Below are 24,692 nucleotides of genomic sequence, written 5' to 3'. Positions count from 1 at the left end.
AAAACTATGTTGAATAGTAGTGGTGAGAGTGGGCACCCTTGTCTTGTTCCTGACATTAGGGGAAATGCTTTCAATTTTTCACCATTGAGAATAATGTTTGTTATGGTTTATCATATATGGCTTTTATGTCGTTGAGTTATGTTCCTTCTATGCCTGCTTTCTGGAGGGTTTTTTATCATAAATGGATGTTGAATTTTGTCAAAGGCTTTTTCTGCGTTTATTGAGATAATCACATGGTTTTCATTTTTCAATTTGTTACTGTGGTGCATCACATTGATTGATTTGTGAATACTGAAGAATCCTTGCATCCCTAGGATAAAACCCACTTGGTCATGATGTATGATCTTTTTAATATGTTGTTGGATTCTGTTTGCTAGGATTTTGTTAGGGATTTTTGCATCTATGTTCCTCAGTGATATTGGCCTGTAGTTCTCTTTTTTTGTGGCATCTTTGTCTGGTTTTGGTATTCAGGTGATGGTAGTGTCATAGAATGAGTTTGGAAGTTTATCTTCCTCTGCAATTTTCTGGAAGTTTGAGTAGGATAGGTGTTAGCTCTTCTCTAAATTTTTGGTAGAACTCAGCTGTGAAGTCATCTGGTCCTGGGCTTCTGTTTGTTGGAAGAATTTTTACTACAGTTTCGATTTCCATGCTTGTGATGGGTCTATTAAGATTTTCTATTTCTTCCTGGTTCATTTTTGGAAGGTTCTACTTTTCTAAGAATTGGTCCATTTCTTCCAGGTTGTCCATTTTATTGGCATATAGTTACTGGTAGTAGTCTCTTATGACCCTTTGTATTTCTGTGTTGGCTGTTGTGATTTCTCCATTTTCATTTTTAATTTTGTTGATTTGATTCTTCTTTTTTTTCTTGATGAGTCTGGCTAATGGTTTGTCTATTTTATTTATCTTCTCAAAGAACCAATTTTAGTTTTGTTGATTTTTGCTATAGTTTCTTTTGTTTCTTTTTCATTTATTTCTGCCCTAATTTTTATGACTTCTTTCCTTCTATTAACCCTGGGGTTCTTCAGTTCTTCTTTTTCTAGTTGCTTTAGGTGTAAAGTTAAGTTATTTATTTGATTTTTCTCTTCTTTCTTTTTTTATTTTTTTAGGATACATCTGTAATTTTATTTTAAAACCATTCTTTTGGCATTAGTTGGTTACAGTGAAAGCACGATGCTGTGAGTGTGGCAGAGCAGCTCTAACAATTGCATTCCCTGCTTTCTGAACCGGAAGGTAAGTTACTTATATCCTTTACATACCTGCAAACATTAACGCTGCAAATCCTGACACACAAACAATTTAGGGAGGAGTTGATTCTAAGGGGTTAGAGTAAATGTTGATAAGACTACAAAAGTTCCTTTATGGGACTTTCTGTTTCCTCTCCCTCCCGAATAGCAGCAGCACCCGAGGAGCATCACATGTAGTTAGCTCATTATCCCAAAGTTTAAATTCCTGAATAACCCACTGTCGGTGTTGCCAGGCATGGTAATTCTTGTCATCCTGAGTAAGAATATCCGCAATAAACTCAAGCTCCTGTGATGGGTCTCTCAGCCAGTCCACCAGCACTCGCCTATGATACCAAACTTGATAGTTTGGGGGCTGCTCCTCAATTATTGCTGAGATGTAGTTCATTTCCTCATGTAGATCTTTCTGAAATGACTCTAACAGAACTCTCCGGAAATGCCACACTGTGTAGTTGGCTGCATTTAACTCAATAGCATCTCTGGTTAATTTAAAAGCCCGCTCACTTCTCTCATCGTGCTGTAGGACAGCCTGGAAATAATCATAGACGTCCTGAAATTTCTCACTATAAATGATCTAGACCACTGGATTGGGGCCATCATTCTGCGGCACTGGATCTATATCAGCCCATTCTGCTCTGTCCCTGTACAGGACGTAGGTGGGCTAATCCAGGCTCAGGAGCCCCTCGTCCATAGGGGACGCTGCCACCGCCACCTCATCCTGAGGCGGCTGGGGAGGCGGCACAGGAGGCTGCGGCTGAGAAGGCGGCGCCGCGGCTCCGGCTGCCCGGGCTCCCTGCCCTCCGCGGCCTCCCCGACCGGCGGCCGCCATCACTGCTCTCCCTGAGCTGAGGAGGCAGCGGAGGCCCTGGCCCCGCCCCTGGCCCCCTGATTTTTCTCTTCTTTCTTGAGGGAAGCTTGTATTGCTATGAACCTTCCCATTAGCACTACTTTTACTGAATCTCATAGGCTTTGGGTTGTCATGTTTTCATTTTCATTCATTTCTATGCATATTTTGCCACCTCATGCGATGAGTTGACTCATTGGAAAAGACTCTGATGCTGGGAGGGATTGGGGGCGGGAGGAGAAGGGGACAACAGAGAATGAGATGGCTGGATGGCATCACCGACTCTGTAGACATGAGTTTGATTGGACTCCGGGAGTTGGTAATGGACAGGGAGGCCTGGCGTGCTGTGATTCATGGGGTCGTGGAGAGTTGGACACGACTGAGCGACTGAACTGAACTGAACTGATGCATATTTTGATTTCTCTTTTGATATCTTCTGTGATTTATTGGTTATTCAGAATTGTGTTGTTTAGCCTCCATATGTTTGTGTTTTTAATAGTTTTTATTTTCCCATACTTGACATCTAATCTTCAGTTCAGTTCAGTTCAGTTCAGTCGCTCAGTCGTGTCTGACTCTGCGACCCCATGAATCACAGCACGCCAGGCCTCCCTGTCCATCACCAACTCCCCAAGTTCACTCAAACTCACGTTCATCGAGTCAGTGATGCCATCCAGCCATCTCATCCTCTGTCGTCCCCGTCTCCTCCCACCCCCAATCCCTCCCAGCATCAGACTCTTTTCCATTGAGTCAACTCGTTGCACGAGGTGGCCAAAGTATTGGAGTTTCATCTAATCTTACTGCATTGAAATGATTTCAAATTTTTTTAATTTATCAAGGCTAGATTTATGGTCCAGGATGTGATCTATCCTGGATAAGTTTCCGTGTGCACTTGAGAAAAAGGTGAAATTCATTGTTTTAGGGTGAAATGTCCTGTAGATATCAATTAGGTCTAACTGATACATTGTATCATTTAGAACTTGTGCTTCCTTGCTAATATTCTGTTTAGTTGATCTATCCATAGGTGTCAGTGGAGTATTAAAGTCTCCCACTATTATTGTGTTACTGTTAATTTCCCCTTTCATGCTTGCCAGCTTTTGCCTTACATATTGCAGTACTCCTATGTTGGGTGCAAATATATTTATAATTGTTATATCTTCTTCTTGGATTAATCCTTTGATCATTATGTAGTGTCCTTCTTTGTCTCCTTTCATGGCCTTTATTTCAAAATCTATTTTATCTGATATGAGTATTGCTACTCCTGCTTTCTTTTGGTCTCCGTTTACGTGAAATATCTTTTTCCAGCCCTTCACTTTCAGTCTGTATATGTCCCTCGTTTTGAGGTGGGTCTCTTGTAGACAGCATATATGGGGGTCTTGTTTTTGTATCCATTCAGCCAGTCTTTGTCTTTTGGTTGGGGCATTCAACCCATTTACATTTAAAGTAATTATTAATAAGTATGATCCCATTGCCATTTACTTTGTTGTTTTGGGTTTGAGTTTATAAACCTTTTCTGTGTTTCCTGTCTAGAGAAGATCTTTAGCATTTATTGAAGAGCTGGTTTGGTAATGCTGAATTCTCTCAGCTTTTGCTTGTCTGTAAAACTTTTGATTTCTCCTTCATATTTGAATGAGATTCCTGCTGGGTATAGTGATATGGGTTGTAGGTTTTTCTTTTTCATAATTTTAAGTATGTCTTGCCATTCCTTTCTAGCCTGAAGAGCTTCTGTTGAAAGATCACCTGTTATCCTTATGTGTTATTTGTTGCTATTCCCTTGCTGCTTTTAATATTTGCTCTTTGTGTTTGATCTTCGTTAATTTGATTAATATGTGTCTTGGGGTGTTTTGCCTTGGGTTTATCCAGTTTGGGACTCTCTGGGTTTCTTGGACTTGGGTGGCTATTTCCTTCCCCATTTTAGGGAAGTTTTCAACTATTATCTCCTCAAGTATTTTCTCATGGCCTTTCTTTTTGTCTTATTCTTCTGGGACTCTTATGATTCAAATGTTGGGGCATTTAATATGGTCCCAGAGGTCTCTGAGGTTGTCCTCCTTTCTTTTAATTCTTTTTTATTTTTTCCTCTCTGCTTCATCTATTTCCACCATTTTATCTTCCACCTCATTTATTAGCTGCCTCAGTTATTCTTCTGTTGGCTCCCTCCAGAGTGCTTTTGATCTCAATTATTGCATTATTCATTATTGACTGACTCTTTTTTATTTCTTCTAGGTCCTTGTTAAACATTTCTTGTATCTTCTCAATCCTTATCTCCAGTCTATTTATCTGTAACTCCATTTTGTTTTCAAGATTTTGAATCATCTTTACTATCATTATTCTGAATTCTTTTTCAGGTAGACTCCCTATTTCCTCCTCTTTTGTTTGGTTTGGTGGGCATTTATCATGCTCCTCTACCTGCTGGATATTTCTCTGCCTTTTCATTTTGTTTAGATTGCTGTATTTGGGGTGGCCTTTCTTTATGCTGGTTCCTCTTTATTGTGGAGGTTGCTCCCTGTGGGTGGGGTTGGACTAGTGACTTATCAAGGTTTCCCAGTTAAGGAAGCTTGTGTTGGTGTTCTGGGGCGTGGATCTGGATCCCTTCTCTCTGGAGTGCAATGAAGTGTCCAGTAGTAAATTTTGAGGTATCTATGGGTTTGGTGTGACTTTTGGCTAAATGGCATCCTTTTTCTAAAGTCACTTTGATCTCTTTAAACTTTGGAGTCAATTGAGTTCAAATGTAACTCAGTGCACTCATCTCCCTCATTAGTATTCTTTTTCAGAGATAAAATGATCAAGGAGAGAACTTGAGATGTTTCACTTCATAAAAATGTCTAGCTTTTCTGAGAGTTTGCATTGTCTAAATTGCCCCCAAAATAGCTCTACTAGTGAGTGTGTACACTTAATTTTGGTCATCTGATTTCAAAATATATACGGGCGACAATAAAACACCACACATTTTAACCTCCTTGCATTTCCTCTTGCATTCATTCATTTTGCTTAGAAAAAAGGAAAATATACTCACTGAGGTTGTGATTGTCCTTTTTTTGTCTCTCCTTTGCCAAAGCTCGAGTATCTGTTTCTGATCAAAAGGAAAATAATTGAAACAGTACTTATTTCTACCTTACAATCTTTCCAGTCAACAAAATTAAGAAATACAAGTGAAAATATAATATTACTTACTTATTTAGAAATTTGAAACAACATATTAGTAAGAAAGCAGTGGCAAAACCTATAGGATTTAAATAGTAAAACCTGAATTTGTATTCTAATCCTCAATTTAGTAGCTTTGGGGCCTGTTACCTAAGTTTTCATCTGTGAAGTTGGTATGATACCTACTAAATATCATTGTTATGATTAAAAGAAGTAGAGCATACAGTAAATATTAACCTGCTTAATCATTTTTACTAGAATTGTTCTCAGAACTTTAAGATTCTTCAAAATTAATTCAGACTAAATTTTCACAACCTACATTTTTTTATAAATAATTATGATTTCTAAATTCAAACAATTGGAACTAACTACATTTCTCATATTCCTATCAAACAAATCTATAATTTAAGTAACAGACAATCCTATTCAGTGTGGAAGGGAACCATCAAAAGTATGACTATCATGAATGAGAATCATGGCAGGCCATTTTGGAGTCTGACTATCACAAGTGCTTACAACCACACTGAATAGGATTGATCTGTGAAACTGATGTAATATTGTAGAAATGATTAGTGTGGCTTTTAAGACTAGGTCATAAAAGACATTTTCAGCTTCCCCCTTTGGGTGTTCCTTGAATCACTACTTGTCACATCATAAGGACACTTGAACAGCCCTATGGAGAGTTCCACATGGTAAAGAACCAAGCAGCACTGACTAGGAAGATGTATGAGTGAACCATCTTGGGAGTGCATCCTCCAGCCTGTCAAGTGGCAAATATCTGTATCTTTAGCCAACATCTTGACTGCAACCTTACACAAGGCTCTGAGCTAGAAGCAATTTTATAAATCACCCCTGGATTTCTGAAATATAGTGATTGTATGAGATAATTAACAATTATTATTTCAACCTGTTAAGTTTGGGGTACTTTGTTATATAGCAATAGATAATTAATGCAATGTTCTTTGAATTATTCTAGTTTTAAAATAGAACTATGTAAATATATTTATTAAATTTTCACTATTTAAGATTAAATTAATTAATTTTACTCTAAATAATTTGAATGCATAGATATTTTTGAGTCATTTGTTAGATTCCAAGAATAGAAATATTGCATTTATTAAAAATGCTGATATTAACTAAAGAAAAATAGTTAAAGATCAATGTTTGAGTGCCAAACTAAAAACATGTTACAGAAATTTCTATTAAATTGTATTTTATTTTATGGAGAAACTAACACTAGACTTGTAAGTCAGGAGATCCTTCTGCTTTTGATCAACTTCTGTTTCTAATCAGATGTATACCATTGAGAAATAACTCCTCTGACTATATCCTCATCTACCTATTGAAGGAATTTGAAAGAGCCCCTGTAATTCCTTTAAGTTGTAACAATTTTGGAATTTATTATTGAAAACAGAGGGGTTTTTACACACTTGAGAAAGTTAAATGTGAATCATGAAATCTCTGAAACAAGCTGAAAAGAGGAAAATCTATTTTTTCCTAATCTATTAATCTGTTATTTTGCAAACATGTTAATAAATTGAATATTTACAATATCAAAATGAACCTATATTAAGTGAAAGTTAGCGAAATCATTCAGTCATATCCAACTCTTTGCGACCCCATGGACTGTAGTCTGCCAGGCTCCTCCATCCGTGGGATTTTCCAGGCAGGAATACTGAAGTGGGTTGCCATTTCCTTCTCCAGGGGATCTTCTTGACCCAGGGATCTAACCTGAGTCTCCCACACTCCAGGTAGACTTCTTACCATCAGAGCCACCAGGGAAGCCCAAAGTGAAAGTCGAACTTAGTCAAACTGTCATATACATATGACTAGAGGTTATGTGTGTATATTTGTATTTGTCCAATTCCTAAAATCACTGAGTTGAACTGTAAGTTATACTAACTTGTTGCTTGGTTGTTATAAAGGAAAAAAAGGTAAATTTACTCTTGAAATGTTTCCCATTTTAACTACATTAAGTGTCCTACCTATGAATGAGTTCCTTTCCAAGCGTGCATTCAAAAGCCCAATTTGTTTTATTAGCCTAAGTACCCAACTAACACAATCAGCCATATAGTACTGTACTGTAATAGTTTAAAAATATTTTTCACACAAATAATGCACAAAAAAACACAAAAATAAAGAAAACATTTTTAATCTTATAGTACAGCACCTTGGAAAATACAGTAGAACAGTACAATAATTGGCAATTCTTAGCAGTACCAGCTAAATCACACTGCTTTTACACTTGCTTTCAGACATTCTGGACTTGAAATAAAGATACTGTACTACTGTCCTCTATACAGTACTGTACAGTAAAGTACACAGAAGCACAATCACTTGAAGAGGATGCATGCTTGTGACAATGTATTCCAGACAAGTGAACTAACTTACATGACTGAACATGTAAACGCATGTTCACATCTTTGATAGGTTGCAGTTTGAAGGTTCATACATAGAAGACTTACTATAACTATTTTGATAATATTTCAAAAATTGTCTTTAGATTGGAATTATATGTCACTCATGTCTTACAGAGTTGATTTTTTTTTTTTTAAAGAAAACTATAAAAGCAACCTTACCTGCAATTTCTCTTTTCATTGGTAGACTACTTGGACAAGAAGCACTTGTAAGGCCCATATTAACTGATGAAATGTCCTGCTCACCACTATACACATCCAAAATACTTCCAGATACCTTTAAAAGAAAAAAGTAGAAAAGATCAATCAAATCTTTGGTGAATATTGATATATTTAGTTGTATTATCTTAAACTGACCAATTGTTAATTGTAACTTGCAATATATAGCATTTTTAAATTTAAACAAAAATGAATATGCATTAACTTTGGAAAATCTTTGGGGAATGCTTGTGGATAAGATATGTTGAAAAAAGCTATTTGTACTTAAGAAAATGGAGAAATTAGTTCACTCATGAAGAAAAATTTTTATTAATATTTACAAAGTTATGGGAGTTTGATCCAGCACATTACATGGTTATAAATGAATATGATTAAAAATATCACTTTAGATAAAAAATCAATATACATATTAGTAAAGTTTGAAAATTCATTACATATAATAAATTAGGCATAATAGTTGAATATTTTGGAAACCTTCTTAATACTATCAGTGCTACCAGCAATTCACAGTCAAGAGGTGTTTTATACTGTTAATTAAGTGAGAAACTTTCCTTCCTGGAAGGCATACTTTTCTCATTGTACACTTAATGTTCTAGATTATTATAAATATCCAGCTGGTAACCAAAAGTAGTGTAAAACTGCTTTGCCTCAAGTGGATATAGGGTATATCTAATTATAGCAATAGTGCAATTCTTAAAGTGCTCCTTGGGAGCAATTTTTCAGAAAGTTAAGATGCTTTATACACAATTCAAAATTGTTATTGAAAATGTGCTTATTGATTGATCTCCTAAGAAAATCAAATTTAAATAATATTCATAACTCAAGTTAATATTTATTATTCTAGAACAACCTACATTTAAAATGCAAGATTTGAATATTTAAAATATTTCCATTCTAATTATCTTTATTTCATTTCTGGGAAGTCAATCAAGAGCCGAATAAGCAGTACCTATTTTCTTTCCTTTAAAAAATTATCAAACAAAGCTATATTTAGATTATTATGGAGACTCTAACTCTTTATTCTCATTTTTTGTAGAACTCCAAGCAGAAGGAAATTTTTTTAATACTTAAAAATCAGACTGAAAATAATCGTGAAGAAAGGACACATGAAGACAAAAGTCAGTTTCTGAAATAATAATCTATTAAATTATGTGATTAATATTGTATATTTCTGAGGGAAAGATACCTGAAAATACAGTGGAAATCAGGCTAATACACAAGTGTATATGCATATCAACAAGAACATTAGAGATTGCATATGGTATTATGATGCATGTTTTCATATATTAGTTCTTTTCATTGTTTACTCTGTCAGGACTCCTCATCTTTATTTTATATAAATTCATTGATTACATAACAATGAAGGACAGGGAAGTCTGGAGTGCTGCAGTCCTTGGGGTTGCAAACAGTTGGATATGACTGAGCAACTGAACAACAACATCGTTTTAAAATGTGTTTTTGCAATTTGGATACTAGAAGTGAACTACTGAGATATTTATTCCATCTCAATTTCCTTATCTGAAAAATAGGGACAACAAAACCTATCAAATTGGATAAATGAGTGTAAGTATCAGAATAATACAATTAGAAAGAAATTCTAAAAGCGCACATTTCCCTAACATGTGAGTCATTTATCTATATATGTAGAATTTTAAAGCTTCCAGGTCTTTTTTGAAAACCCTGTTGATTATAAGTGGAGGCATCACCAACCTGAATTGTACATTTGCACTGTGCCTTTAAGAAACATAGTGACATGCTGAACAAAAAGACAGGGAGTGAGGGAGAAAGAAGGGGGAAAGAACTAGGAAAGAGGCATTTTTCTCTAAAGAGTTTGAAATCAGATAGATTCAATGCAGCAGTAGCAAACAGTAGAAATGTTTAAGAGGAGCCGTATTCCATTTGCACTGCAACAATAAAGTGATAGGTTCCTAGCTAAAACATTTCACTGGGTTAATATTACTTGGTCAGATCGTACCCAATGCATTTTTCTGTAGAAATGGGGCTGGAGTTCTGATAATGAATCAATCCTGCCTAACTGTGGGTCTATTACATCTTCTCCCGGCCTTCCATTGTTCTTCAGTTGCTCCAGTAGTGTCTGACTCTGCAACCCTGTGGATTGCAGCATGCCAGGCTTCGCTGCCCTTCACCATGTCCTGAAGTTGATCAGACTCGTGTCCATTGAGTCGGTGATGCCATCCAAACATCTCCTCCTCTGTCATCCCCTTCTCCTCATGCCTTCTATCTTTCCCAGCATCAGGATATTTTCCAGTGAGTCACCTCTTCGAATCAGATGGCCAAAGCATTGAAGCTTCAGCTTCACTATCAGTCCTTCCAACAAACATTCAGGATTGACTTCCTTTAGGATTGACTGGTTTGATCTCCTTGCAGTACAAGGGACTCTTGAGAATCTTCTCTAACACCACAGCTCAAAAGCATAATTCTTTGTTGCTCAACCTTCTTCATGGTCCAACTCGCACATCAACACACAACAACTGGAAAAACCATAGCTTTGACTAGATGGACCTTAGTCAGCAATGTCTCTGCTTTTTAATACACTGTCCAGGTTGGTCATAACTTTCCTTCCAAGAAGCAAGTGTCTTCTAACTTCATGGATGCAGTCACCATCTGCAGCGATTTTACAGCCCAAGAAAATAAAGTCTCTCACTGTTTCCATTGTTTCTCCATTTGCCATGAAACGATGAGACTGGATGCCACGATCTTAGTTTTTTGAATGTTGAGTTTTAAGTCAACTTTTTCACTCTCTTTCACTTTCATGAAGAGGCACTTAGTTCCTTTTCACTTTCTGCCATAAAGGTGGAGTCATCTGCCTATATTAGGTTATTGATATTTCTCCCTGCAATCTTGATTCCAGCTTGTGTTTCATCCAGCCTGGCATTTGTATGATGTACTCTGCATATAAGTTAAATAAGCCAAATGACAATATACAACCTTGATGTATTCCTTTCCCAATTTTGAACCAGTGTATTGTTCCATGTCTAGTTCTAACTGCTACTTCTTAACCTGCATACAGGTTTCTCAGTTCAGTTCAGTTCAGTTCAGTCGCTCAGTCGTGTCCAACTCTCTGCGACCCCATGAATCACAGCACACCAGACCTCCCTGTCCATCACCAACTCCCGGAGCTCACTCAAACTCATGTCCACAGAGTCGGTGATGCCATCCAGCCATCTCATTCTCTGTCGTCCCCTTCTCCTCCCGCCCCCAACCCCTCCCAGCATCAGAGTCTTTTCCAGTGAGTCAACTCATCACATGAGGTGGCCAAAGTATTGCAGTTTCAGCTTCAGCATCAGTCCCTCCAATGAACACCCAGGACTGATCTCCTTTAGAATGGACTGGTTGGATCTCCTTGCAGTACAAGGGACTCTCAAGAGTCTTCTTCAACACCACAGTTCAAAAGCATCGATTCTTTGGCAATCAGCTTTCTTCACAGTCCAACTCTCACATCCATACATGACCACGGGAAAAACCATAGCCTTGACTAGACAGACCTTGGTTGGCAAAGTAATGTCTCTGCTTTTTAATATACTATCAAGGTTGGTCATAACTTTCCTTCCAAGGAGCAAGCGTCTTTTAATTTCATGGCTGCAATCAGCATCTGCAGTGATTTTGGAGCCCAAAAAAATAAAGTCTGACACTGTTTCCACTGTTTTTCCATCTATTTCCCATGAAGTGTACTCTGCATATAAGTTAAATTGCCAAATGACAATATACAACCTTGATGTATTCCTTTCCCAATTTTGAACCAGTCTATTGTTCCATGTCTAGTTCTAACTGCTACTTCTTAACCTGCATACAGGTTTCTCAGGAGGCAGATAAGGTGGTCTGGTATTCCCATCTCCTTAAGAATTTTCCACAATTTTTTGTGATCCACACAGTCAAAGGCTTTAGTGTAGTCAATGAAGCGGAAGTAGATGTTTTTCTGGAGTTCTTTTGCTTTTTCTATGATCCAGTGGATGTTGGCAATTTGATCTCTGGTTCCTCTGCCATTTTGAGAATTCAGCTTGAACATGTGGAAATTCTTGGTTCACTTACTGTTGAAAGGCTAGCTTGAAAAATTTTGATCATTACTTTGCTAGTGTGTGAAATGAGTGCAATTGTGTGTGTTTGAACATTCTTTGACATTGTCCTTCTTTGGGATTGAAATGAAAACTGACCTTTTCCAGTCTCGTGGCCACTGCTGAGTTTTCCCAATTTGTTAGCATATTGAGTGCAGCACTTTCATAGCATCATCTTTTAGGATTTGAAATAGTTCATCTAGAATTCCATCACCTCACTAGCTTTGTTCATAGTGATGCTTCCTAAGGCCCACTTGACTTCCAACTCCAGGATGTCTGGCTCTAGGTGAGTGATCACACCATCGTGGTTATCTAGATCATTAATATCTCTTTTGTATAGTTCTGTATAGTCTTGCTACCTCTTCTTAATATCTTCTGCTTCTGTTAGTCCCATACCATTTCTGTCCTTTATTGTGCCCATCTTGGCATGAAATATTCCCTTGATAGCTCTAATTTTCTTGAAGAGATCATTAGTCTTTCCCATTCTATTGTTTTCCTCTATTTCTTTCATTGATCACTGAGGAAGGCTTTCTTATCTCTCCTTGCTATTCTTTGAAACTCTGCATTCATATGGGTATATCTTTCTTTTTCTCCTTTGCCTTTCACTTGTCTTCTTTTCCCAGCTATTTGTAAGTCCTTCTCAGGCAACCATTTTGCCATTGTGCATTTCTTTTTCTTCGGGATGGTTTTGATCACTGTCTCCTATACAATGTCACAAACCTCTGTCCATAGTCCTTCAGGCACTCTGTTCTATCAGATGTAATCTTGAATTTATTGGTCACTTCCACTGTATAATTGTAAGGGATTTGATTTAGGTCATACTTGAATGGCTTAGTGGTTTTCCCTACTTTCTTCATTTTCAGTCTGAATTTTGCAATAAGGAATTCATGATTTGAGACACAGTCAGCTCCCAGTTTTTACTGACCGTCTAGAGCTTCTCTATCTTCCACTGCAAAGAATATAATCAATCTAATTTCAGTACTGACCATCTGGTGATGTCCATGTGTAGTCATCTTATGTGTTGTTGAAAGAGGGTGTTTGCTATGACCTTGGTTATTGTCTAATTTATGCCTTGAAGCATAATGATTAATATCCTATTAAATTTTATGTTGTAGGTACTACTCTATTTCATGTAAATGGCTAATTACTTTTTAGATATCATTAGACAATTGGTTTCAATCTCAAAATATGTAATATATTTCACATAATCTAAAGAGTCTTTTCTTCACTCAAAGATATGAGTAAAATGTTAGTGAAAATTTAAAGATTATATACATATTAGAAAAAGCTTACAAGCCAAAGTTATAATCTACTTAGATATTACAGTCTAAGTCTTGGCTTTACCTTACAGACTAGTAGGCAACTGGATAGATATTTTATAAAGAAATATTTATTATTCTGGTTAAAAATCATTACTATTTTTCAGAAAAGCAAAATCACTGACATATCTATAGGGAAATATAATTATTAGAAACAAACTCACAAATTTTAAAAACACCTAGTAAAGAATTTATTATAAAATATTTTCAGCAAGGTAGAACATACCTTGTCTTTTCTTAAGACAATTTTTTCTTGTAGAAAAAAGTGAACGCTTGATCTACGAAATTGTTTTGAAGTGAGAAGTGACCAACAGTGATTCCTGGTGTCCAAAATTTGCTACCCTAGATTTTTCACATCTCCCTAGTAAGGTCATGGAGACCGAAATGGACTGGGAACTGGTCTTCCCATACAAACACTACCTTTCACAGTAGCCAATATTCCCTAAAGAAAATGAGCTTACAGGTCAAAATATCAAAGCATTCAAGAAAAATGATTATTTTAAAAGTTAAGCAACATGAAATGCTAGAAATAACATCAAAAGCAAAAATTTTAGAAATAAAAAGGAAAAGATTACATGAAACAAAGTTTTAAAAATTGATCTAATACATACTCTAAAGAAATAAAGGATGATGTTTGCAATAATTTATAATCCAAAATGGAGCTTCCCGGTGGCTTTGTGGTAAAGCGTATGCCTACTAATTCAGGAGATATGGGTTTGATCCCCAGATTGGGAAGATTCCCTGGAGAAGGAAATGGCAACCCACTCCAGTACTCTTGCCTAGGAAATCCCATGGACAAAGAAACCTGGTCGGCCACAGTCCATGGGGTCACAAAACTGTCAAACACTACTGAGTGACTAAGCAACAACAATAATAATCTAAAATAAGAACAAGTAAACATAAAAATGGCCAAAGTGATCATGAAGAACTAGGACACATGAAAATATAATAACTGAAAAAAGAAGAAAACCATAAAATGGAAAAATAGCATAATACATAAACTGAGAAAGAAATAAAGGAATTAGTATATTATAAAAACCAAATTAATCTCTCAGAAGGATGAAGGACCCAGAAACCAAACATATAAAAGAAAATCTAATTAGTATGAAGGACAGAATTATTACAACTAAAATATAGATAGGTATTAGGAGACTCAGGGAGAGAAAAAAATAAAAATTGGAAGGAAGAAAATACTTTAAGAAAGAATAGACACGTATTCCAGAATTAACACTAAATCAAAGATGAAACTCTTGTCTTTAATCTTGCCTTATTTTATTGTTTTATTTTGACTTAAAAATCAAAAGGCCTATAGAATATCAAAGAAGAAGAACCTACACCCTGAATCTTTATTTAAACTTAGGAATGTACAATGACAAAAAGAAAATGTAGAAGCATAATAGTAAGAAGAGATTAGATTCAAAGGAATAAGAATCTTATTAACATAAACATTTTCAATAGCAAAATGAATGAAAAAAGAAACTGAATGAAAAGATCTTAAAACAGAGTTTTATATCCAGCCCAATATCATACATGTGAGGTCATGATAAAAAATATTCTGAGAAATATAAAATGCTTAAGAATGCTTACCCACAAACACTGAAGAAAGTTTGGGATGAAGTAAATATGATATAAATAAATAAAACATGTTATAAATAGAATATTAAATATATTGGTAAAGTGGCTGTAATCTAAAAGAGAATAGGGGAATCAAGATAAAAAATAAAATAAATTATATAACCACCTGACCTGCTTCTTGAGAAATCTATATGTAGGTCAGGAAGCAACAGTTAGAACTGGACATGGAACAACGGATTGGTTTCAAATAGGGAAAGGGGTACGTCAAGGCTGTATATTGTCACCCTGCTTATTTAACTTATATGCAGAGTACATCATGAGAAACACTTGGCTAGATGAAGCACAAACTGGAATCAAGATTGCCGGGAGAGAGAGGAACAAGATGGCAGAGGAATAGGACGGCGAGACCACTCTCTCCTCCAAAAATTCATCTTTAAAAAGAGAGAAGTTTCCAAACACCAGGAAACATTCTCACTGGCGATTCTGTGGCGAGCCTTGGAAGCTCAGAGGGCCACATAACCCTCTTTTTTTTTTTAAGATTTTTTTAAAACCCATAGATTACCCGCCAAACAGTAACTCCCAGCGGAGAAGCAGCGCAGACGGGGGCGCATTAGCAAGCGGGGGCTGGGCAGGGAGGAGCCGGCTGATCTGCTCAGAGAGAGGACTGGGCTTGAATGCCGCGAGAACAATTTGAGAGAACTGGGGAGAGCAAAGCAGACTGTGGGATAGCTTCCCCACGAAAAGGCGGAAAGCGCTAACCTATGACTGGGCCAACCCCGCTCACAGAATAAAGGACTGAGCAGAGTGAGGCGGCTGCGTTCGGCCCATCCCCCATTCCCCGCCGAGACAGGCAGGGAGCGCAGCCAGAGCTGGAGCGGGCAACCGCGGCCCCAGAAAGGCATCCGATACAAACTGCAGGCAGGCTTGTTGCTATTCAGGACTTCTTGGGCTCGGGCCGGTCGATATCCCCCTGAGAAGGTGCGCTGGTTGTACACCCAGAAAACTGAGTGGCGGGGACTGGGGAGGCGATAAGTCGCAGAGACCGCGCTCGCCAAACACCTGGTCCCCTGAGCTGCTTGGACTGGGGAAGGCACAAAACGCAGGCCCAACCAAGTCTGCGCCTTTGTGGAGTACCTGAGAACCTGAACTTGAGCCGCTCAGACCTGGGAAGTGCATACAACCCGGTGCCGGCCTCGGACAGTTCCCGGCAGAGCAACCTAGAGTCTGTGCAGTGTAGACTGGGACAGCATACGTGCTGTGAGCGGGGGCAAACCCAGTGTGGCCGAGACGCTGCGAGCACTCCCCACAGAAGCCAGAGATAATCGACTGCAGCGTTCCTCCCTTCCCAGAACAAGACTGAACAACTGAGCCTTAAAAAGTGTCCACCCACCCCCTAGTATCAGGGCGGAAATTAGACACTGAAGAGACCAGCAGACAGAAGCTAAAACAGAGGGAACCACCTTGGAAATGACAGATAGAGACGTCTAGAGACTACTCCAAGAATAAGACCAAAAACCAGAGGCAAGAGGCTTAAGCCCGAATCCTGAGAACACCAGAGAAGTCCTGACTCCAGGGAACATTAATCAATAGGAGCTCATCAAACGTCTCCATACCTACGCTAAACCCAAGGGTCAACAAGTTCCAGAGCAAGACATACCACGCAAATTCTCCAGTAACACAGGAAACTAGCCCTGAGCTTCAATATACAGGCTGCCCACAGTCACTCCAAACCCACTGACATCTCATAACTCATTACTGGACACTTCATTGCACTCCAGAGAGAACAAATCCAGCTCCACCCACCAGAACACCGACACAGGCTTCCATAACCAGGGAACCTTGACAAGTCACCTGTCCAACCCCACACACAGCAAGGAAACTACATAATAAAGAGAACTCCACAAACGGCCAGAAGAGGGAAAGGCCACCCCAAGCAAAGCATTATAAGCAAGATGAAGAAGCAGAGAAATACCCAGCAAGTAAAGGAACAAGATAAATGCCCACCAACACAAACAAAAGAGGAAGATATAGGGAATCTACATGAAAAAGAATTTCAAATTTTGGTGGTGAAAATGATTCAAAATCTTGAAAGCAAAATGGAGTTACAGATAAATAACCTGGAGAAAAGGATTGAGAAGATGGAAGAAAGGTTTAATAAGGACTTAGAGGAAATAAAAAAGAGTCAATATACAATGAATAATGCAATAGATGAGATCAGAAACACTCTGGAGGGAACAAACAGTAGAATAACAGAGGCAGAAGACAGGATAAGCGAGCTAGAAGATAGAATTGTAGAAATAAATGAAACAGAGAGGAAAAAAGAAAAACAAATTAAAAGAAATGAGAACAATATTAGAGACCTCTGGGACAATGTTAAACGCTCCAACATTCGAATCATAGGAATCCTAGAAGAAGAAGACAAAAAGAAAGACCATGAAAGAATACTTGAGGAGATAATAGTTGAAAACTTCCCTAAAATAGGGAAAGAAATAATCACCCAAGTCCAAGAAACCCAGAGAGTCCCCAATAGGATAAACCCAAGGCGAAATACTCCAAGACACATATTAATCAAATTAACAAAGATCAAACACAAAGAACAAATATTAAAAGCAGCAAGGGAAAAACAGCAAATAACACACAAGGGGATTCCCATAAGGATAACAGCTGATCTTTCAACAGAAACTCTTCAGGCCAGGAGGGAATGGCAAGACATACTTAAAGTGATGAAAGAAAATAACCTACAGCCCAGACTACTGTACCCAGCAAGGATCTCATTCAAACATGAAGGAGAAATCAAAAGCTTTACAGACAAGCAAAAGCTGAGAGAATTCAGCATTACCAAACCAGCTCTCCAACAAATGCTAAAGGATCTTTTCTAGACAGGAAACACAGAAAGGGTGTATAAACTCGAACCCAAAGCAAGAAAGAAAATGGCTACGGGATCGTACTTATCAATAATTACCTTAAACGTAAATGGGTTGAATGCCCCAACCAAAAGACAAAGGCTGGCTGAATGGATACAAAAACAAGACCCCCATATATGTTGTCTGCAAGAGACCCACCTCAAAACGAGGGACACATACAGACTGAAAGTGAAGGGCTAGAAAAAGATATTCCATGCAAATAGAGACCAAAAGAAAGCAGGAGTAGCAATACTCATATCAGATAAAATAGACTTTAAAACAAAGGCTGTGAAAAGAGACAAAGAAGGAAACTACATAATGATCAAAGGATCAATCCAAGATGAAGATATAACAACTATAAATAATTATGCACCCAACATAGGAGCACCGCAATATGTAAGACAATTACTAACAAGTATGAAAGGGGAAATTAACAATAATGCAATAATAGTGGGAGATTTTAATACCCCACTTACATCTATGGATAGATCAACTAAACAGAAAATTAACAAGGAAACACAATCTTTAAATGATACAATAGACCAGTTAGACCTAATTGATATCTATAGGACATTTCACCCCAAAACAATGAATTTCACCTTTTTCTCAAGTGCACATGGAACCTTTTCCAGGATAGATCACATCCTGGGCCATAAATCTAGCCTTGGTAAATTCAAAAAAGTTGAAATCATTCCATGCATCTTTTCTGACCACAATGCAGTAAAATTAGATCTCAATTATGGGAGAAAAACTATTAAACATGCCAACATATGGAGGCTGAACAACATGCTGCTGAACAACGAACAAATCATAGAAGAAATCAAAAGAGAAATCAAAATATGCATAGAAATGAATGAAAATGAAAACACAACAATCCAAAACCTCTGGGACACTGTAAAAGCAGTGCTAAGGGGGAAGTTCATAGCAATACAGGCACACCTCAAGAAACAAGAAAAAAGTCAACTAAATAACCTAACTCTACATCTAAAGCAACTAGAAAAGGAAGAAATGAAGAACCCCAGGGTCACTAGAAGTAAAGAAATTGTAAAAATTAGGGCAGAGATAAATGCAAAAGAAACAAAAGAGACTATAGCAAAAATCAACAAAGCCAAAAGCTGGTTCTTTGAGAAGGTAAATAAAATTGACAAACCACTAGCCAGACTTATCAAGAAACAAAGGGAGAAGAAACAAATCAATAAAATTAGAAATGAAAATGGAGAGATCACAACTGACAACACAGAAATACAAAGGATTATTAGAGAATACTATCAGGAATTATATGGCAATAAAATGAATAACCTGGAAGAAATGGACAAATTCCTAGAAAAATACAACTTTCCAAAACTGAACCAGGAAGAAATAGAAAATCTGAACAGACCCATCACAAGCACGGAAATTGAAACTGTAATCAAAAATCTCCCAGCAAACAAAAGCCCAGGTCCAGACGGCTTCACAGCTGAATTCTACCAAAAATTTAGAGAAGAGCTAACACCTATTTTACTCAAACTCTTCCAGAAAATATCTGAGGAAGGGAAACTTCCAAACTCATTCTATGAGGCCACCATCACCCTAATCCCAAAACCTGGTAAAGACCCCACAAAAAAAGAAAACTACAGGCCAATATCACTGATGAACATAGATGCAAAAATCCTTAACAAAATTCTAGCAATCAGAATCCAACAGCATATTAAGAAGATCATACATCATGACCAAGTGGGCTTTATCCCAGGAATGCAAGGATTCTTCAATATCCACAAATCAGTCAACGTAATACACCACATTAACAAACTGAAAAATAAAAATCATATGATTATCTCAATAGATGCAGAGAAAGCCTTCGACAAAATTCAACATCCATTTATGATAAAAACCCTCCAGAAAGTGGGAATAGAAGGGACATACCTCAACATAATAAAAGCTATATATGACAAACCCACAGCAAACATTATCCTCAATGGTGAAAAACTGAAAGCATTTCCCCTAAAGTCAGGAACAAGACAAGGGTGCCCACTCTCACCACTACTATTCAACATAGTTCTGGAAGTTTTGGCTACAGCAATCAGAACAGAAAAAGACATAAAAGGAATACAAATTGGAAAAGAAGAAGTAAAACTTTCACTGTTCGCTGATGACATGATCCTCTACACAGAAAACCCTAGAGACTCTACCAGAAAACTACTAGAGCTAATCAATGATTACAGTAACGTTGCAGGATATAAAATCAACACACAGAAATCCCTTGCATTCCTATACACTAATAATGAGAAAATAGAAAGAGAAATTAAGGAAACTATTCCATTCACTGTTGCAACGAAAAGAATTAAATACTTAGGAATATATCTACCTAAGGAAACAAAAGACTTGTACATAGAAAACTATAAAACACTACTGAAAGCAATCAAAGAGGACACTAATAGATGGAGAAATATACCATGTTCATGGATTGGAAGAATAAATATTGTAAAAACGAGTATACTACCCAAAATAATTTATACATTCAATGAAATCCCTATCAAGCTACCAAAGATATTTTTCACAGAACTAGAACAAATAATCTCACAATTTGTATGGAAATACAAAAAACCTCGAATAGCCAAAGCAATCTTGAGGAAGAAAAATGGAACTTGGGGAATTAACCTGCCGGACTTCAGGCTCTACTACAAAGCCACAGTCATCAAGACAGTATGGTACTGGCATAAAGACAGAAATATAGATCAATGGAACAAAATAGAAAGCCCAGAGATAAATCCACGCATCTATGGACACCTCATCTTTGACAAAGGAGGCAAGAATATAAAATGGAGAAAAGACAGTATCTTTAACAAGTTGTGCTGGGAAAACTGGTCAGCCACTTGTAAAACAATGAAACTAGAACACTTCCTAACACCATACACCAAAATAAACTCAAAATGGATTAGAGAGCTAAATGTAAGACCAGAAACTATAAAACTCCTAGAGGAGAACGTAGGCAAAACACTCTCCGACATAAATCACAGCAGGATCCTCCATGACCCACCTCCCAGAATATTGGAAATAAAAGCAAAAATAAACAAATGGGACCTAATTAAAATCAAAAGCTTCTGCACAGCAAAGGAAACTATAAGTAAGGTGAAAAGACAGCCTTCAGAATGGGAGAAAATAATAGCAAATGAAGCAACTGATAAAGGATTAATCTCCAAACTATACAAGCAGCTCCTGCAGCTCAATTCCAGAAAAATAAATGATCCAATCAAAAAATGGGCCAAAGAACTAAACAGAAATTTCTCCAAAGAAGACATAAAGATGGCTAACAAACACATGAAAAAATGCTCAACATCCCTCATAATCAGAGAGATGCAAATCAAAACCACAATGAGATACCATTTCACACCAGTCAGAATGGCTGCTATCCAAAAGTCTACATGCAATAAATGCTGGAGAGGATGTGGAAAGAAAGGAACCCTCTTACACTGTTGGTGGGAATGCAAACTAGTACAGCCACTATGGAGAACAGTGTGGAGATTCCTCAAAAAATTGGAAATAGAACTGCCATATGATCCAGCAATCGCACTCCTGGGCATACACACCGAGGAAACCAGAATTGAAAGAGACACGTGTACTCCAATGTTCATTGAAGCACTGTTTATAATAGCCAGGACATGGAAGCAACCTAGATGTCCATCTGCAGACGAATGGATAAGAAAGCTTTGGTACATATACACAATGGAGTATTATTCAGCCATCAAAAAGAATACATTTGAATCAGTTCTAATGAGGTGGATGAAACTGGAGCCTATTATACAGAGTGAAGTAAGCCAGAAAGAAAAACACCAATACAGTATACTAACACATATATATGGAATTTAGAAAGATGCAAATGATAACCCTGTATATGAGACAGCAAAAGAGATACAGATGTATAGAACAGTCTTTGGGACTCTATGGGAGAGGGTGAGGGTGGGATGATTTGGGAGAATGGCATTGAAACACGTATGTTGTCATATGTGAAACGAATCACTCGTTCAGGGTCAATGCATGTTATAGGATGCTCGGGGCTGGCATGCGGGGATGAACCAGAGGGAGGATAAAGGGAGGAGGGAGGTGGGAGGGGGGTTCAGGAGGGGGAACTTATGTAAACCCGGGGCAAATTCACATCAATGTATGGCAAAACCAACCAATATAATATTGTAAAATAATTTGCCTCCAATAAAAAATAAATTAACTACAATAAAAAAAAAAAGATTGCCGGGAGAAATATCAATAACCTCAGATATGCAGATGACACCACCCTTAAAGCAGAAAGCGTAGAACTAAAGAGTCTCTTGATGAAAGTGAAAGAGGAGAGTGAAAAAGTTGGCTTAAAGCTCAACATTCAGAAAAGTAAGATCATGGCATCTGGTCCCATCACTGTGGCAAATAGATGGGGAAACAACAGAAAAAGTGGCAGACTTTACTTTGGGGGCTCCAAAATCACTGCAGATGGTGACTGTAGCCATCAAATTAAAAGACGCTTGTTCCTTGGAAGAAAAGTTATGACCAATCTAGACAGCATATTAAAAAGCAGAAACATTACCAACAAAGGTCCGTCTAGTCAAAGCTATGGTTTTTCCAGTAGTTATGTATGTATGTGAGACTTGGACTATAAAGAAAGCTGAGAGCCAAAGAATTGATACTTTTGAACTGTGTTGTTGTCGAACTCTTGAGAGTCTCTTGGACTGCAAGGAGATCCAACCAGTCCATCCTAAAGGAAATCAGTCCTGAAAATTCATTGGAAGAACTGATGCTGAAGCTGAAACTCCAATACTTTGGCCACCTGAAGCGAATAATTAATTGACTCATTAGAAAAGACCCTGATGCTGGGAAAGATTGAAGGCAGGAGGAGAAGGGGATGACAGAGAACGATATGGACTCAATGGACATGAGTTTGAGTAAACTCAGGGATCTGGTGATGGACAGTGAGGCCTGGCGTTGCTGTAGTCCATGGGGTCGCAAAGAGTTGAACACGACTGAGTGACTGAACTGAACTGATATAACCATATAACTCCATATTAAATCTAGATAATATCAGTATGATAGGGTTGGAGTAGTAAGGAAGTGAGTGAATATAAAAGTGGTAAAAAGGAAAAAAGTACTAAAGAAAAACATATTAAAATATGTGACACACAAAATAAAATTAAAGTAGAAAAACAGGTGAAAAATATCAATAGTGATAATAAATGTAAATAGCTAAAAGTTTGACAGTTCAGTTAAAAAGATAGTGTTTAGATCTACATAGCTTACAAGAGACACACAAGATTGAAATTTAAAAGATGGGAAAAGATATGCCCAGCAAATTATAGCCATAGGAAGCTGATGCAGCTATATTAATATCAGAGAAAATAGACTAAAATTAGAAAAATTATTAGGGGTAGAGATAGTCATTATCTAAAAATAAAGAATTCAATTCTTCAAAAAGGCACAGCAATTATAAGCAGATGTGTACCTAATAAAATAGGGAAGATTGTAATATTTTCAGGAAACATCTGTCTGAATTTTGTACAAATATTTCCAGACAGTAGAGACAATAGGAAACATAGTATTGGAAGCAAAAATGAAGCAGAATGTTTGAACTACAAGGAGAAATGAATAAATCCATCAAAGTAGTGAGAGATTTCAAGACATTTCTTCCTGTTTTTGAAAGGTCAAGTAGACAAAAACAATCAGTAATGTTCTAGTTTTGAACAATAAAAGTGAAATCTTCTAGTAGACATGTATATAGTTCTCTATCTAAAAATTACAGAATACACAATATTTTCCAAGTACATACAGAGCATATATAAATATTGATCATATACTTATCAACAAAAACAAAAAAATGAAAAACTTCAAAAATTTCATTGAGTCCTTGATGACTTAAATATTTAGAACTTTTTTAATGTTTCAAGAGTAAAGACAAAATCACACTGAAATTCAAAAATAAATGAAAGACACAGAAAACACATGTAAGAAAATTTTGGAATATGGCAAAGTAATGTTTTGAAGGAAATTTATACCCTTAAATATGAGAAAAAAATAGATAAAATTTTGAAATTTGATAGACTAAGTATATTTCTCAAGAAGTCAGAAAAATTGCCAAAAGAAAACCAAAGCAAGTAAAACAGATAGTAATATAAGATCATAAATCAGTGAAAAACAAAACAATGCAAAAGACAAAATTTTGTTTTGTTTTTTCAGTTAGCAAACTTGACAGGCCTCTTGTAAGACTAACTAAAGGAATAAAGACTAAACAAATGATATTTTAAATCAAAGAGGGATATAATCACAGTACAACTTAGATTTATATTTTTTCCTCAAGGATCAGGAACAAACAAGACTGGGATACCTGCTCTCACCACTTCTTTTTACCATCGTATTGGAAATCCTCGCCACAACAATTAGTCAGGGAAAAGAAAGTCATCCAAACTGAAAAGGTATAAGTAAAAATATCTTTGTTCACAGATGACATGATCTTACATTTAGAAAATCATGAGATTCACACACACACACACACACCAGTATGAAAGCTAATACATGAATTCAGCAAAGTGGCAGAATAAAAGATCAACATGCAAATATATGTTGCATCTTTATACACTAACAATGAACAATATGGAAAGGATATTAAGAAATCAATTTCATGTACAATAACATCAAAAAGAATAAAATACTTGGGAATAAATTTAACCAAGGAGGAAAAGACTTAGATACCAAAAACTAAAAAATACATCGCTTAAAGAAATTAAAGAATACATAAATAAACGGAAAGATATCCCATGTTTTTTGATGAGAAGACCTAGTATTAAGAGGGCAGTACTATCCATAGCAATCAACAGATGCCTCCAATCCATATTAAAATCCTAACAGTGGTTTTTGCAAAACTGTAAAAACCCACACTAAAATTCCTATGAAGTCTCATAGGACCCTGAATAGTAAAAATTACCTTGAAAAGAACAAAGTTGGAGGGCT

General features: G+C 36.9%; 1 protein-coding gene and 1 pseudogene across 4 annotated transcripts in view; both read right to left on the bottom strand.

Annotated features, from left to right (window-relative positions):
* The window catches only part of TFEC (transcription factor EC), a 114,093-nt gene that overhangs the window by 20,979 nt on the left and 68,422 nt on the right, over positions 1–24,692 (bottom strand). For all 4 annotated transcript variants that reach the window (XM_055420828.2, XM_055420827.2, XM_088834500.1 and 1 more), the window contains 2 exons: positions 7,803–7,917; positions 5,096–5,152 (listed from right to left, as the gene is read on the bottom strand). In XM_055420828.2, the coding sequence (XP_055276803.2) occupies positions 5,096–5,152; positions 7,803–7,917 (172 nt within the window). The remainder of the gene's footprint in view (positions 1–5,095; positions 5,153–7,802; positions 7,918–24,692) is intronic.
* LOC148778335 (protein farnesyltransferase/geranylgeranyltransferase type-1 subunit alpha pseudogene) lies at positions 1,357–2,069 on the bottom strand (annotated as a pseudogene).

This window comes from Moschus berezovskii, chromosome 3, assembly GCF_049115385.1.
Source record: "Moschus berezovskii isolate FMDL1 chromosome 3, NW_MosBer_1.0, whole genome shotgun sequence".
Taxonomy (NCBI): domain Eukaryota; kingdom Metazoa; phylum Chordata; class Mammalia; order Artiodactyla; family Moschidae; genus Moschus; species Moschus berezovskii.
The sequence above is the reverse complement of the archived record's forward strand: the minus strand, read 5'-3'. Positions and strand labels throughout refer to the sequence as shown.